The sequence below is a fragment of the Pygocentrus nattereri genome, chromosome 3 (genome assembly GCF_015220715.1).
Source record: "Pygocentrus nattereri isolate fPygNat1 chromosome 3, fPygNat1.pri, whole genome shotgun sequence".
Lineage (NCBI taxonomy): Eukaryota > Metazoa > Chordata > Actinopteri > Characiformes > Serrasalmidae > Pygocentrus > Pygocentrus nattereri.
The window spans coordinates 36920841-36937192 of record NC_051213.1 but is presented as its reverse complement, the minus strand read 5'-3'; the positions used below and the strand labels follow the sequence as shown (position 1 = coordinate 36937192).

The window sequence follows — 16352 nt, the reverse complement described above, 5'->3', positions numbered from 1 at the left end:
TTTCCACAGATCGAGTTCCGCAGAAAACCTGCAAAATTTTTCCATTAATATTTTTTGAAAACCCACGATGCACCGAATCCGTGAAAGGTGAACCACGAAGTGGTGAGGGAACACTGTATTTTGACTTTCTGAAAATTCACATAAGTGTTCTAGAATTCCGGTGGGGTCTAAAGGGTTAATAAAAGATGAATCTTCTGAAAACTGAAAAAGGAAAAATACACCAACATAAATAATAGACACTCACTTATTTGGATTATTCAGTCCTGGTCATTTTTGCAGTATATTAGAGTTTCTAAAAGCAGTTTATTGTCTTGTTCTGTGGCCTATTTTCACACTGTAGCTTAGTTTTGAAGCACTCATTTCGAATAGAGAATAGGAGAAATGTTTTTTGGGGGGTGGGGGTGTTGGATTATCAGAGTGTCCAGATTACAGGGTAAGTGTGTATAGGTGCTCTACTAAGCTGTGGAGCTTTGGGTGTGTGTATGTGCTTTACATAAGTTTACATGATACTGTAAGTATAATAAATCAGTCGGACATGTAATGACAGCTTCATAAACATCATTCTTTTTTATATGTTTTTAGCAGCCTCAGAAGTCTTTTCATATTGAGTTTATATTTGGTTATAAGCTGTTTGCAGCTGTCATGCATTGGTAACAAAGTGTCTTGTATATTGTGCATGTATTTGCATATTTGATGTCACCCTTGCAGGTTTTGATTGGTCAGACAGTAATGATTTAATAAGAATCTATTATGTCCTGGTGTAAGATTGTAGATGGGAGGTATTTTTGTAGCGTGTTTTATTAGCTTAAAAAGGGATGTATTGTTGAGATGCAAACAAAGTCAATCAGAGTAGTTTGATAGAGTAGTGTCCTACATGTGGCTTTCCGCTACGAATGGATGTAAAATTAAGTTTTAGGCCAAAGCGTTGGTGCCAAACTTTCATCATCAGGCAGTGAGTTTCTAACTAATTTATGTAATAACTTTCTGTTAGGTAGCTGTTAGAGACATTAAACGCTTTAGGTGTCTGGTTCTTATTACCAAAGCTTTACACACCAAATTACTCTGAATTAGTTTGTTTACATCTTGAATGATTGAATCATTTTGAAAAATTGGTGTCAGTTTCATTGCCATTGAACTCATATTTAACCCTTAAAAGCCTGAAACTGTTGCTATTGTTTTTCCTGTAGAATTGAAATGTAATTACTTTTACGTTGTATAGGTAATAATAATTAATAAAAAATATATGTACAAACATAGTGAAATACATTGACATGATATACATTCTCCATCAACAGGTTTGAGTCTGGATTTCTGACCTTTTTTCTGACTTTTTAAATGTGTCAGAAGGGATGAACAAAACACGTCAAAAATAGAAAAAATGGCTGTTCTTTCAGCAACACGAACCTGTCCACAGTACCTTTCTGTAAAAATTGTTTCGTAACACAATATCTTTTCCTGTATGTGTAACCAGCTATCTGACTTCTAAGGGTTAAACTGAAAACAGAAACGATTCAGTAAATAGAATAGAAAGCAGCAGCCAAGCACACCTCTCATACGCTTCAGGCTGAGGATACCCAACCGGTGACCTAACGTTTATTCTAGCCTGTGGGCTGGCATCTACTTTCAGGCTGAATGAGTTTTAATCTTATGCAGTTGTTCTTACGATAAATGCCTTAATGCCTCAGCACTCAGATAAGAGTTCACCTTGCTAGCTGAGGTTAGGCGACACACTTTGTAATGGCACTTTTGGGTATCACTTGTTTATTCCAGCTATATTCCTGTAATCAGCGTTTAATAGCAGTGACCCTGAGTGCTTTGCCAAAGAGCTGACCAATCAAAACTGCCCTTTTCCCCTGGATGTTCTTCCTTCCCTGGTTCGCAGGTTATGGATGGGGGGATGACCCCTTTCCCTTTCCTCTATCCGTTTTTCTTTCTGACGTCCTTTTCCTGTTGTCTCTGTCTCTTCTCTCTCCCCATCTCTATCGATTTCTTAGCTCCAGCAAGAGGCTGTCCAGTAAGAAGGCAGCAAGGTGAGCATCTCAACTCCTGAAGTTTCTGTAAACTTGTGTGAAAATCTGTTTGCTGATGGTGCGGCTTGTTTGGGTGTGTCCTCTGTAAGTGCGCGGTATCTGTTTGTGTTAACAGATTGTGTGCTTTTGAGCATTTTCTAGCTGGTTGTTTTACTGATGTGCAAGTTGTGTGTGGGTAACACTTTACTTGATCGCTGCTACACAACTTTACCATAACCATCCCATAAACTTGGAAGATATTATACACTGTCCTGAGGCGTCTAAACATTTTTACTCAGTAATATAATAATGTCATGTTACCATTGATGGTAATTATAACAGATGCTATAATGTTCTTATGATAGCTAATGTCACAGGTTCAACCTACTGTGCTAAGCTTACTGTGTTTAGCTCAAATATTATGATATAAGACAATTACAGGTTATGGTAATATATTAGTGCTTAGAATCTGTCATTACTAATGACAGCATTGACGTCTGCTATGCCATGATTATATCGGTGTTGCATAGGAGAGTTGAATTGTTATCGTTCTGTGCTGGTATGTGTGTGTTTCAGGCATTTGCTACAGCCTAGTGGTTTGGATGGCATGAGTGATTTGAGCCGAGACATCCTGGACCTTGCCGACAGTGACATCACCGATAAGGTACCAACTCCCAGCTTGGAGGTTGATAATAAATATACACCATAAACTTTCCCTGCTTTACAGCTTTTTATGGTTTCAAAGTTTTTTATAGCTGTGTGTCTAAAGCACCCACCTCTGTGTGAGTGAATGTGTGTGTGTGTGTCTAGTATCAAAGGGCTGAGTAATATGGTTAAAAATAATGTTTGTCAACCATTTGGGGATAAGGAATATATACCTTGACATTTGTCCACTTTTTTGTGCACTTTGGATTGTGGTTTGGATTGGATTTAGATTTTGGATTGTGGATTTCAATAAATATTGCTTAATATTTTTTTTTCTGTAGCACTTCACATTATGTACAACGCTTAAATCATCTACAACAGGTGCACTTAACTGGCAGTGATGACACACAACCTTTAGGCTTCATTTCCACTGAAGGACCAAATGGTTCTAAGCACGGAGCGTAACTATTTCCGTGGTGTTTCCACAAGGACACGGTTCAACACGGAACAGCACAGTTAGCTAACTACACTCAGGGCCACAGAACCGTTCCAAAGGATGATGTAACAACATAGCTATTCACTGATTGGTTCTACGGTTATGTTGGTCTCATATCTAAAACAGCTTAAATTGGTAGACATAATATATATGCTGCGTTAGTCATATTTTCTCAAAGGGGAAACGAAGCCTCGAAGTTGTCATGACAGCCACGGTCTTCAAGAAACTGAACTATACAAAAAAGATATATTTTTGGCAGACATGAAATGCACAGACGTGAGATGCATTAAGAATACTGCAATGTTCATGATGTTGCCTACTTTTACATCTCCAAATCATAATCACAAAATATCCTGATTTCAAATACATTGCCCATCCCTCGTGAGTATTAGAAGTGGTTTATTTGGACACAAATGAAAAAGTTAACTTTTTTTGCAATACATAATCACAATCACTTTCAACTTGCATAGACTTATTCGTTATTGTCATTATAAATGACCCAATAAATATCCAATATTTTGTATCATATGTATCGTTCTTTTATTTTATACCGACCACTTACTTAACTGGAGAAGTGGGCATGGAACTCTGGAGCCAAATCAGAACAATACCATTTGAAAAAAGTTTTGTTTCTGATCCCTGATTTCACAAAAATTGACCTGAATGAAACAGTATTGTTATTTTTCATAGGTTAACCAGAGGTTTAATTTAGCTCTTTGTTTTTTACATACTGAGAAAAAGAGATTTTTGTTCCTTGTACACTTTCTGATCTCTTGTTATGTGTGTGTTGCAGGTGCTGCTGCTTGAGCGGCGCGTGTGTGAGCTGGAGAAGGACTCTGTGGCGAGTGAGGAGCAGCATGCGCGTCTGCGTCAGGAGAATCTCACACTGGTGCACCGTGCAAATGCCCTGGAGGAACAGCTCAAAGAGCAGGAGCTCCATGCTGAGGAGAACCTGCAGACTCTTGCCCGCAGACATCGAGACACACTCAATAAACTGCAGCGAGAAAGAGACCTGGAGATCGAGAACCTGCAGGCGAGGTGTGTTCTGGTGGGGGTGTTGTGTGTGGATGTGCTTCTTGTTCATGTTGTACTCTGCTGCCATCTTGTGATCAAAAGGGAATATTACCTGAGGTGTCACTTACATTATCTCAGAAAAGTGAACACACCCCTCACATTTCTGCAAATATTTTATTATAACTTTTCATGGGAGAACACTATATAAATTAAAATTGGATATAACTTAAAGTAGTCAGTGTACAGCTTGTATAGCAGTACAGATTTAATGGCCTCTGAAAATAACTCAACACACAGCCATTTATGTCTAAATAGCTGGCAACACAAGTGAGTGCACCTCACAGTGAACATGTCCAAATTGTGCTCAAAGTGTCAGTATTTTGACAGAGCTGCACAGGTTGCTACTGGAATCCTCTTCCACTCCTCCATGATGACATCACGGAGCTGGTGAATGTTAGACACCTTGCGCTCCTCCACCTTCCGCTTGAGGATGCCCCACAGGTGCTCAATTGGGTTTAGGTCTAGAGACATACTTGGGCAGTCCATCAGCTTTACCTTCAGCTTCCTCAGCAAGACAGTTGTCATCTTGGAGGTTTGTTTGGGGTTGTTATCGTGTTGGAAAACGTCCATGCGGTGCAATTTCTGAAGGGAGGGGAATATGCTCTGCTTCAGAATGTCACAGAACATGTTGGAATTCATGTTTCCCCTTAATGAACCGCAGCTCCCCAGTGCTGGCAACACTCATGCAGCAACATACCATGATGCTACCACTGATGTGCTTGACTGTAGACAATAGACAGTTGTCTTGTCCTCACCAGGGTGCCGCCACACATGCTGAACACCATCTGAGCCAAGCAAGTTTATCTTGGTCTCTTCAGACCACAGGACATGGTTCCAGTAATCCATGTTCTTGGACTGCTTGTCTTAAACTGTTTGCAGGCTTTCTTGTGCGTCAGCTTCAGAAGAGGCTTCCTTCTGGGACGAGGGCCATGCAGCCCGAGTTGATGCATTGTGCGGTGTATGGTCTGAGCTCTGACAGGCTGATCTTCCACTTCTTCATCCTCTGCAGCAATGCTGGCAGCATTCATGTGTCTATTTTTTGAAGCCAACCTCTGGATATGACACTGAACATGTTGATTCAGCTTCTTTGGTCAACCTTGGCGAGGCCTGTTCTGAGTGGAACCTGCTGAATGACCTTGGTCACCGTACTATAGCTCAGTTTCAGGTTGTTAGCCATCTTCTTATAGCCTAGGTCATCTTTGTGGAGAGCAACAATTCTATTTCTCACATCCTCTGAGAGGTCAGTATGAGAGAATTGTCCCAAAAACACCAAATTTAACAGCCCTGCTCCCCATTCACACCTGGAATCTTGTAACTCTGATGAGTCACATGACACCAGGGAGGGACAACAACACAATTGGGCACAATTTGGACATTGGACAGTTACTTTTAGAGGGCAGTAAATCTATACTGCTATACAAGCTGTACACTCTACGCTCTACTTTAAGTTATATCCAAGTTTAATTTCTATAGTATTGTCTCATGAAAAGATATATTAAAATATTTGCAGAAATGTGAGGGGTGTACTCACATTTGTGAGATACTGTACATTAGTACATACACTATGTGGCTTAAGGTATGTGAACACCCAGCCATCACAACTATATGAGCTTGCTGGACATCCAGTTCCAAAAACCTGGGCATTAATATGGAGTTGACACCTCCCCTTGTGGCTGTAATAGCCTCCAGTGTTCGAGGAAGACTTACCACAAGATTTTGGAGTGTCTGTGGGAATTTGAGCGTTTGTGAGGCCAGGCACTGATGTTGAATGAGCAGGCCTGGCTCACAGTCAGTGTTCCAGTTCATCCCGAAGGTGTTTAGTTGGGTTGAGGTCAAGGCTCTGTGCACATAGTGTTCTTCTGGCATCTACTAAACCCAGATTTATCTATCCAACTATCAAATAGTGAAGCGTGAACTATCACTCCAGAGAACGTTTCCGCTGCTCCCGAGTCCAGTGCCAGCATGCTTTTTGCCACACCAGCTGACCCTTGCACATAGTGATTTTAGATTTGTGTGCAGCTACTCAGCCATGGAAACCCATTTTATGAAGCTCCTGATGCACAGTTCTTGTGCCAATGTTGCTTCCATAGGCCAGTTTGGAACTCTGTAGTGATAGATGATTTTTATGCGCTACACACTTCAGCGCTCTGCAGCCCTGCTCTTAATGGATGAGCTGTTGTTGCTCCCAGAATAATAGCACTTACAGTTGACTGGGGAAGATCAAGTAGGGCATAATGTTTATTAACTTGTAGCAAAGGTGGCATCCTTTGACAGTGTCACATTTAAAATCTCTTACTCATTAAGCACAACTCATTCTATTGCCAGTGTTTGTCTATGGAGTTTGCATGGCTGGGTGCTTGATTTTATACACGATAGCAGTGGGTGTGGCTGAAACACCTGAAGTCAATAATTAGGAAGAGTATCCACATACTTTTGGCCGTATAGTGTATCTAATCTGTCTAGTCTGTTTTGCTAAAAAAGTGGTTCTAAATGTAAACAAAATGTTTTCCTGGTTCTGATAAAGAAAATGGGTTGTGTTTGTGTGTTTGTGTGTGTGTGTGTATAGGCTACATCAGTTGGATGAGGAGAACAGTGAATTAAGGTCATGTGTTCCCTGCCTAAGGGCCAATATCGAAAGACTGGAAGAGGTAATGAACAGACACAGATGCATAAATAATTTTGTTTATTTATATATATGTATATTGTACTGTATATATACATACAAACTTTTTTTTGCTCTGTCTCCTCCTCTCCCTCTCTCTTGTTCTCACTCACTCTCTGTAGGAGAAGAGGAAGCTACAGGACGAAGTGGAGGATGTGACTGACAGGTTGAATGAAGAAACTGAGTCTCGCAGGAAAATGTCTGACAAGCTAAGTCATGAGCGCCACAGCAACCAGAAAGAAAAAGAAAGCACGCAGGAGGTAAGAGTCAGGAGGTCAAGTTTCAAATAACCTTTGTATTCTTGCTTGGACTTGGAATGTGTCAGAAAGGCCATTAAGTACAAGTTATTCTTTTTTCAGCATCAGGAAAAAAATACTTGTATTTAACAGTAAATTACATGACTAAAGATGATATATTCATATCAAGTTCAGTCTTAGAAGTTGGTTTCATGTTCTGATTTTTACAATCCAAGTAATGGCAATCAGTGATGTTGAGGTCTGGACTCTGGAGTGGACAGTTCACTGTTTTGATGACACCAGCAGATTTTCACATTTAATTTTTTGTCTATTTCCTTTTGACAGTAAGAGCTTCTTGACAGCTACACATGCTTTCAGAGTTATGGTGTTGAGTTGTCTTCTCACAGTGGATTTTTTCAGAAGCAAGAGTGGAACTTGATTTTTCTCCTCTCTCTCAAAGATGAAAGATTTAAGATTACTCCTAAAAATGTACTTAATGGCCTTTTTGACTGGAGATTAAACAATTGAAGGGTCTCTGACTTTTGCATAAGACTGCATATGATACTGTTATAGGAATTCCTGACCAATGCAGACATTTTATCATGTAAATATCTGTTGATGAATAACACCAATGCTAAAATATAAACATGTATAAAATTTGCCTGGATTCTCATTACAGAGAAATGTAACATTTGTTTGTAAAGGAGTTACAAAGGAGTTAAAAAATAAAACAAGATTTTAGCAGAGTAACCCAGTGCCACCTAAATATTCTGCTCTTCTGGAATATAGTAAATACAACATCTAATATCTCTTTGAAATATAAGTCAGATCTAAACATCTGTCTCATGCCAGTAGATTTTTAAGCTATATACTGCCAAAAATGGGCACTGCTTAAATTCCATATTTTTATTATTTTCTAAGTTAAAAATAAATGAACAGATTCTCTATAAAGAAAACACTTCTGCACTTCTGTTTATTAGGTGAATTTAACATGCTGGGGGAAAAAAATAAAATGTAGTCTGTGCAAAAAAGTTACGGCACATTTTATTATGTTTTCCCCAATATGTTAAATTCAGCATATAAAGAGAAATGCTGCCATGTTTTCTGCACTAAAACTTGAAATATGCCTTATTTTTTTCTCTGCAGAGGATGTGTTAACCTATTTTCTCACTCTCACTCATCTCTCCCTTTTTCTCTCTCTCCCTAGCTGATTGAGGACTTACGGAAGCAGCTGGAGCACCTACAGCTCTTTAAGTTGGAGACGGAAGCTCGACGTGGACGCTTACCTGGTGCCGGCCTGCAGGAGTACAACACACACATGAGAGAGAATGAGCTGGAGCAGGAGATACGCAGACTCAAACAGGTATACACCCACTGACACACACACACTTCACTGAAGCTTCGAACGGAAATGTTGACTCTACTGTAACTCTGAATAACAGATTTTATGCGTAATTAAACGACTGAGTTCACATTTAGTGGAAAGACTTTTTAGTAACCTTTCTTTGAGCTGCATTCAATCTATCACAGATACAAATGAGTAGATGCAGATGTATTTTTATAAGCGATGTGAATCTTTGAGCTGACAGTGAACTGATTTGATTCACGATTAGTTCGTTTTGAATTTGATCCAGAAGAGATTATTGTAAACTCTGAATGATTCGATTCAGCTCAAAAGCATTTTGATTCAGTGGTTTGATTTAGTTATTCAGACATTTTAAAGAACTATTCAGTGCATTAAACTGGTCAAATTAAAATGATGATTAACGCGATCTAAAATCTTAACCTCTAAATTTCAGCTTGTGAAAATAAGGATTTCTGACCTTTTTGATTCTTTTTAAATTGAAGTTGAACAAGTTAGATTTACCATGAATTACATTTTTAAATAGAAAAACCTTATTTTACATTGCTATCCCATGTTTTCATGTCATTACTGAAACGCAGAGTTTAAGTCCATACGCGGAGCCTTATTTTAGAGCAGGAAGCATGACTGCATCCCTGTCACTTATGACCACATGGTGAGCAGTTAGATCCCATTGTTTTGAAGCAGATGTGTCCCAAAGTCTGTAGTCAGTGTGTATCATTACCAAAACACGTATTTTTTACAATTAAAGTAAGCAAAGCAAAGCATAATCATGCTAATCATATACTGGCTAGCATTTTTGGTTTGTGCTTAAAATGAGCTAAAATGGTCCCTCTCAAAAAAGACAGCAGTGCTTTTAGCTGACTTCACTACTTTCTATGTATGTAATGTAATTACTAGCTAACTACTATACTGCGTTTCTACACATGTAGCGAGGCCTTGTCAAAGTCTCGTAAAATTAAATTATAGACAAAATAGATCACTTTTTTTGTGTATGATCAGCGATGCTAAGGCAGTAAATTTCTCTCTCTGAATTTCCTGTATTATTCACTCGTGGTTAGCTTATGACGCTGTCTGAGGCACTCACATGCTGTAAAGGCAGTAAAGTCAGATATAATTGTCATGTGACTTTATTTAAATAGCATCACACATATTTGTTTTTACATGTTTACTTTGTTAATAAATTGTGGTTCATTTGATTCAAAGCGTTTAAAATGTTTTTGGTTGCAGAGAATTCAGGACTTTTTTCCTTTTACAGTCAGTGCAGTTGCATTAAGAGGTTTTGGAAATGATGCATTGAAAATGCAGATAATTTGTTATCTTTCTAACATCTCTCTGTCTCTCTCTTTCTCTCTCTCTCTCTCTCTCTTTCTCTCTCTCTCTCTCTCTCTCTCTCTCTCTCTCTCTCTCTCTCTCGCTCCCTCTCTCCCTCTCCCTCCATCCCTCTCTGTCACAGGATAACCGCAGTCTGAAGGAACAGAATGATGAGTTGAATGGGCAGATTATTAATCTCAGTATTCAGGGAGCTAAAAGCCTCTTCACTGAGTCCCTGTCTGAGTCTCTGGCATCTGAAATCAACAACGTCTCACGTGTAGAGGTGTGTACCACACACACACACACACAGACGCAGCCACAGTTTAGCATTTGAAATACTGTGTATTTTTGAGTACTGAACCTACTGATGAACACTGACAAGCACTCATTTTTCATATATGGCACTTACAGTTATTTTTTTTAACCTGTATGTGTAGCTGATGGAGGCCATCCAGAAACAGGAGGAAATTAACTACCGCTTGCAGGACTACATCGACCGCATCATCGTGGCCATCATGGAGTCCAACCCTTCTATTCTAGAGGTCAAGTAATCACCATGACAACAGCCTGTGCTGGATGGACGCTGGACTGGATCTGGCGGCCACACTGGACCCAATACACACCTTCTAGCTCAAAGTGGATTTCAATTTCTGCTTCACAGCTGCTTTTCCGTTCTCTGCTACAAGACAAGATTCAGCGCTTCTGTTCAGGCACCATTAATGCGCGTGTCCAAGGAGTAAAGTACTGTTCTGTGGAGTTGTGTGTGTGCAGGCAAGGATGATTTGCATGGCTGTTGGTTCCTGTGAATCCCCTGTGTTGTGGGACTGAGGGGCCCAGTCCCTCTCTGTGTGTGAATATGGGTTTGAGTGTGCATGTGTGTGTGGCAGGTCCTCAGTAAAACACGTAGGAACCGCACGCTCATACATATATATTACTACATTTTACTTTAGGGCAGTGTTAATAAGTCTACATAAGCCTTTTGTGACAACTGATGAAGACCTACCATTTGTCATGATGGTTGCATTTGACAACTTTGATTTCAAGTTGACATAACATCTATATCAGGTGCCAATATTTTTTGGACATTAGGTTGTTATGACACTTTCTGGGGTAAATTGACAGGCTTTGCAGCTCAGTATGTGTGACAGTGACATTGTTGATGGCAACATCAGAGTGGTTGAACAAAGGTAAGCATTTTCTGTGGACATTAAGTAAATGAATGAAGTTTTTCTATTCTATAAGACAGGGTATTTGTTTAAAATTCAGTAAGGTCCAGTTAGAGAAAATTTCCTCAAGCAAAGGTCCGGAACCTCATAATGTCGAACTTTCATCAGGATTCAGTGCCATATACTGTTCACTGAAGTAGCCTAGTAGGTATATCAACATCTTATATAGTCAGCAACTGAATGTCAAATCAAATAAAGTACAATTGAGTAATATTTCAACAATAATTATTCTAAGTTTTCTCTTTTTAGAGCAGCCGTGTGAAATAACTTCTCTGACTCACTTTCTCCTCTGACACCTTGTCCCTCCGCTGTGCCTCACTCACTCCAGTCTCATTGCTCATCGTAATGCACAGATCTGAATGGACTGTGTAGCGTCACCTGTGATATTTGCAGTGCACATTGTAAATGGGCTGCTAAAGTGGTACTGTAAAGGCTAGAAAAGCTATAACAATTAAAATAGTAAAACCCAGTCGATATTAAATAATTCTCTATAGTTTATTGTTTATAGGTCCAGGACTGCATAGGACAGGGTCTGGGTCCGGACTTGGATCGTGCTCCGTCTATTAGTGACCTCTGCTATAAGATTTGAGATGTCACATCATCAGCATGATGTTACTGCATGAGCAGGTTCAGAGGTGTGACCACATGGGTACTGAAAATCTGAAAAAAGTGCCCCTCTGCTTTCACTTCGCCACATATAAGTAATTAATGTGCTTTTTTGTGAAATTGGTTGCTCTGCGGATTTTTACAGTTTGATCCCTGCTGTCGACAAGAAGAGTTCTGAAGGAGAACCATCTTACCCAGCAGCAGATCATGGCTGTTTATATACACACAGAGTAGTTTTAGACAAGTGACATGAAAAAGTTTCATTTTTATGTTTCTTGACAACTATGTTAAACATGTTTGTTGTCATTGCTTGCAGTCATGACTTGCAGCTACAAATATGTTTTTTGTGTAGTATTGAAGTAGAACATGTTGATTTCTGTGAATTGTCCACAGAGAACTAAATGAGAAATTAAATAAGTGGTAGTTATTTGGATCCAAGTGCCTTGTGCAGTCATTATAGGCCAATAGATTATAGGCCGATAGAACACAAATGATGGCCGTAGTTTTTATAATGGCCTCTATTTACAATAATTGTTGAGGAAAAGGCAAAAGCAGACGTCTGCCAAAATTTCATATGCACACAGGCCTTTTGACCTTTTCAGCAATTACTTCTTTCGTTGCATTTTATTCCCAGAGTGCACTGTTTTCATGTTAAAATCACTGACATTTTCCCTGGTGGACCAGGCCTCCCAACCCCCCCAACCCCCCCACATGGCTGTCTAAATATAGTAGGCTTGAAATGATTAGCCTTGTGATTAAATATTTTTCATGTCGGCTACTGAATGTAAAACACACAATAATATACAGAATGAGCCATGTCAGAAGTGTAGTTAGCGCTTAATTTAAATATTGGCAGATAATTATGGAGCTCTTTGAACTGAAGCCATTTAATTTGGCCCCTGAACAGAAGCTGTGACCTAATTATGGACCTGCCTTAAAAAATAGTCCTTGAATCGTGTCTGTTGTTGTGATTTACAGTGTGCAATCCTAATGTCACAAAAAGAATCAGTCACTTGACATATATGTTATATAAATATAACATCAAAGTTAGATATACACTACACATGTACAAATGCTATGAAGTTAGTTGTTATGTAATGCTGTCACTTCACCTTTGCGTTATGTCAACGATACAAAAACAGCCTTTATGGCAGAAGACGCTTATTAGAATAAACCATTAAAAATGTCCTATGAGCTTATGTAAGTGTCATGTAGCCTTATGAATGCTGCCCTTCAATGAAGTATTATGATAACATCATACTTTCTATCCATATTTTTCATACACATGCATATAAAGCTGTTATTTTGCAGTGTCTTGGTTTGAATCCCAGTATAGCTCCATGAGTACACCCATGTGAGGGACACTGTGTGACCTGAGGGTGTGTGACTGTACGTGTGGGTATATGTGTCTTCACATATTGTTGATGTCAATACAAAATGACCTCTGTTGTTGTTTGCTGACATTGTTAAGTAGCTTTAAAGAATGTCCTGTGTGTTCATGATTGTTTAGTTGTAGATTTCTGTTTTATTTTGTCTCGTTTATTTATTACGATGAAGCAGAATGCATGGGCTCGAAACACACCACAGATCACCTGAATCCTCCTGCCTGAAAACAGCTGCTTGTAACCAACAGAACAGCAGCTAGTTGTATGCTGACTGGGCACATGGTGGTGCACTGTGGGAAGTGTAGTTCTATGCCCTGATGCAATTCTCCTGCTGAGTGAGAGAAGCTTGATGCAAAGGAGTGCCTCCTGTGGCCTGGATTAGAGTGAGAGACTTTCTTTTCCTGTACAGAAAAAAAAAATTGATTAGTTTGAATGAAAAATGAGAGGATATATATTTCTTCTAATACATGCTAAAATAATCTCGAGACTGAAGAAAGCAATTGCACTCTTGAAGGAACTTTACGTTGCTTGGACACCTTGTGAAAAGTGGGACGTTTTGGCTGAATTTTGCTGAAGCAGGAAGAGCCATTTGCTGTTATTAATTATTAAAGAATGAATAATCAGACGAAGTGATGGAGAGAGAGATGTTGCTTTGAAGGACTTGAGCAGATGGAGAGGGAGAATTGTTTTTCGTCTCTCTGCAGCCTCTCGGAAAATGGAGAGAAGCTCAAACTGACTACTGAGACTGTGTACACACCCTCCCTTCTCTTTGAATGTAAATAATGATCTGTAAAATGGTTTTCCATTCTATCTCTCAGTTTCACAGTTTCTCACAGTAGGTATTTTTATAGACACAGGGAAAGAAGATTAGTTTAATTTTGTCTTCCACCCTCTCACATGTTCTTCTCAGCCGTGTCACGTGCATGTGTGTGTGTGTATGCGTGTAAATCTTTCTGGCAGAGCTGACACAGGCTTGGAGATTTGGGCTTGTGTCAAGTGGCTAAGAGGGCTGATCTAGGATCAGTTCAGGACCAGATGCCTTTCATATCAGAGTGAATGTAATTAGATGGACAGGCACGAGCTGAGTCTAGGTCAGGGGTTCCCAAACTTCTCAGCAAAACGGGCGTGGTGGTGGAGCATTGGTGGGTGTGTGGCGCGTGGTTTTAGCTTGCTTTGCAGTAAAGCTAGGCCTCCAATTCAAGCCATCAGTGTCACAGATCAGTCCAATCATGAGGAAAAACCCACCTCTACAATAAGGCAAACTTCTGTTGGCATCCCTGTGAATTCTAGTAGTTCATTAGGACTAAGCCAACAGCAGTTTGCATCAACATTTTGGTTCTAGATTTTCAGTTCTAGATGAAACACAGATGGAAGCTTCTAAAAGACATTGTGTTCTATTTGAAGCATGTGATAGACATATTAGCATGTTTTACCTGGCAGAAGTTTCATTGTCTCTTTCAGAAGCCTGGTATAGACCTGCCAACATGTTTCATTTCTAACAACCCACTGTTTACTCTGCCACTCGTATTCACAGTCAGTGACATATCTGGAACTTTAGAGTTTTTTCCACATGAAAGTCGTCCCACCTATTGAAAATACAAATGTAATTGGGTGCTATCTTTTGTTCATTCTCTTTAGCTCTTAGAGTCCTAACCAATAGGAGAGCGCGCTTATCCATCTAGATGCCATGGAGAAAAACAATTGACCAATGATTGACTGTTGGACATTTCAAGAATCTATTTAATTCATTTAGTTTTTATCCAGAACTTAACAATGAAATGGTAGTAACGTTTCATGTCACACCCCACCACCCTATCTCCTTTTTATGCTCTGTATCACTCAGTAATACCTGTGTTCCTCAAGAGGGTGTGGCCTTCTAGCTTAAAGCCATAGCTGCGCAGAAGTCCAGCTCAGTTTCTCAGAGTTCTTTCCTACAGTCTGCTCTCATACTACAACATGTGCTGACGGCTAGCAAAATATATTTCTGATTACATACAGCTTTTACATTTTAATGGCATGAATCGAGGTTTAAATCAAAAGACAGTATTAATAATGACGATATCATTAATAAAAATCTGCTCACTGCTGCATTATTGCTGCCAGGAACTAAACAGCCTAGCATCGGTCTGCAGCCTGGTGGTTGGGAACTTCTGTCCTAGGTTATTATGAGTGGCCTGATGATGTTGCCTGAGGTGCTGTGGGTCTGACCACACTGACTTTTTTTCATTGCATTTTTCTTGCTCCTTTTTGGAAACCTGCTCTACACATTAGAATTCAACACTGCAGCTCCCCCTGCCGTAATAAAGTGAAGTGGTCCAGTCCTGTGCTTCAGGGTTTGGTGTATAGTCCATTCAGAGCTTTAAAGGGGGTGTTTCTGTTTTTTCCACTTTGCTAGTATACAGACAGTGCTAATATACAGACAGCCTTCTCCTGCCTTTTAGAAGCTTGGGTCTGCTAACTAGTGTGTGTGAGTTCCTCATTCTTTCTTTCCCTTTCTCCTCTCTCTCTTTCTCTTTGTCTCTCTATCTCCGTCAGTCGTCTTTAAACGCTGCAGAAAGAGCGCCAGTAGCACTGATCACACACTACTATCATTAACATGTCTAACAGTAAAAGCTGACCTTTAAAAAAAGAAAAAAATGTATGAAATTCTTTTTGTGAATTCTCACTCACACTTTCAAATGTCCAAAGAAAACATTTCACTGCTGAGCAGGAGCTCCACTTGTCACTTAGAAAACGTGAAGAATACTAATTTTACTATATGAGTAAACATTAAAAAAAATCTTGTTGTAATGAAGGATAAAATTGTAAAGTGAGGTTTATTCTAATTATGAAGGAACATGTATAAATTAAGAGATCAGTATTGTCCTCTGCTGTAAGTTTTTTTTTTTTTTTTTTCTCTTCTGATTATTTTGAAGATGCCCCACAAGATGTATCTCTTACTGTATGGGGGTCCTATAGATTTTCAATTGTACAAAAGTAAATTAAAATAGACGCAAATAAATAAAATGAACATATCTCCTACATGTGTGCCCCAGTCTCTCTGCTGAACACTGATGGGAAGCCTTAGCCCCCTTTTCATGCTTGAAGATGACATGACAAATCCACTGTGAGTTCATGTTTTAAAGGTGCAATGTGTGAGATTTAGTGGTGCCTAGCAGTGAGGTTATATAATACCCCTCCCTCACACCTTACTTACCAAACATGAAGTAGAACCTACAGTGGCTATCATGTTTTTGCTTCTTTGACAACAATGATTTACTCTCTCTGGCTTGTTCTTGTGATAAAACCTCTCACTACACAAAATGGTTAACCAGCAGAAACCACAGATTCTTCTTC

At 39.4% G+C, this 16352-nt stretch overlaps 1 protein-coding gene across 4 annotated transcripts in view; it reads left to right on the top strand.

Annotated features, from left to right (window-relative positions):
• rab11fip3 (RAB11 family interacting protein 3 (class II)) overlaps positions 1-16037 on the top strand; it is a 74311-nt gene extending 58274 nt beyond the window's left edge. For all 4 annotated transcript variants that reach the window (XM_017700820.2, XM_017700819.2, XM_037536672.1 and 1 more), the window contains 8 exons: positions 1995-2030; positions 2586-2673; positions 3944-4188; positions 6791-6872; positions 7009-7146; positions 8330-8485; positions 9942-10082; positions 10237-16037. In XM_017700820.2, coding sequence (XP_017556309.1) covers positions 1995-2030; positions 2586-2673; positions 3944-4188; positions 6791-6872; positions 7009-7146; positions 8330-8485; positions 9942-10082; positions 10237-10350 — 1000 coding nt within the window. In that variant the 3' untranslated portion in view covers positions 10351-16037. The remainder of the gene's footprint in view (positions 1-1994; positions 2031-2585; positions 2674-3943; positions 4189-6790; positions 6873-7008; positions 7147-8329; positions 8486-9941; positions 10083-10236) is intronic.
• Positions 16038-16352: the final 315 nt, after the last annotated feature.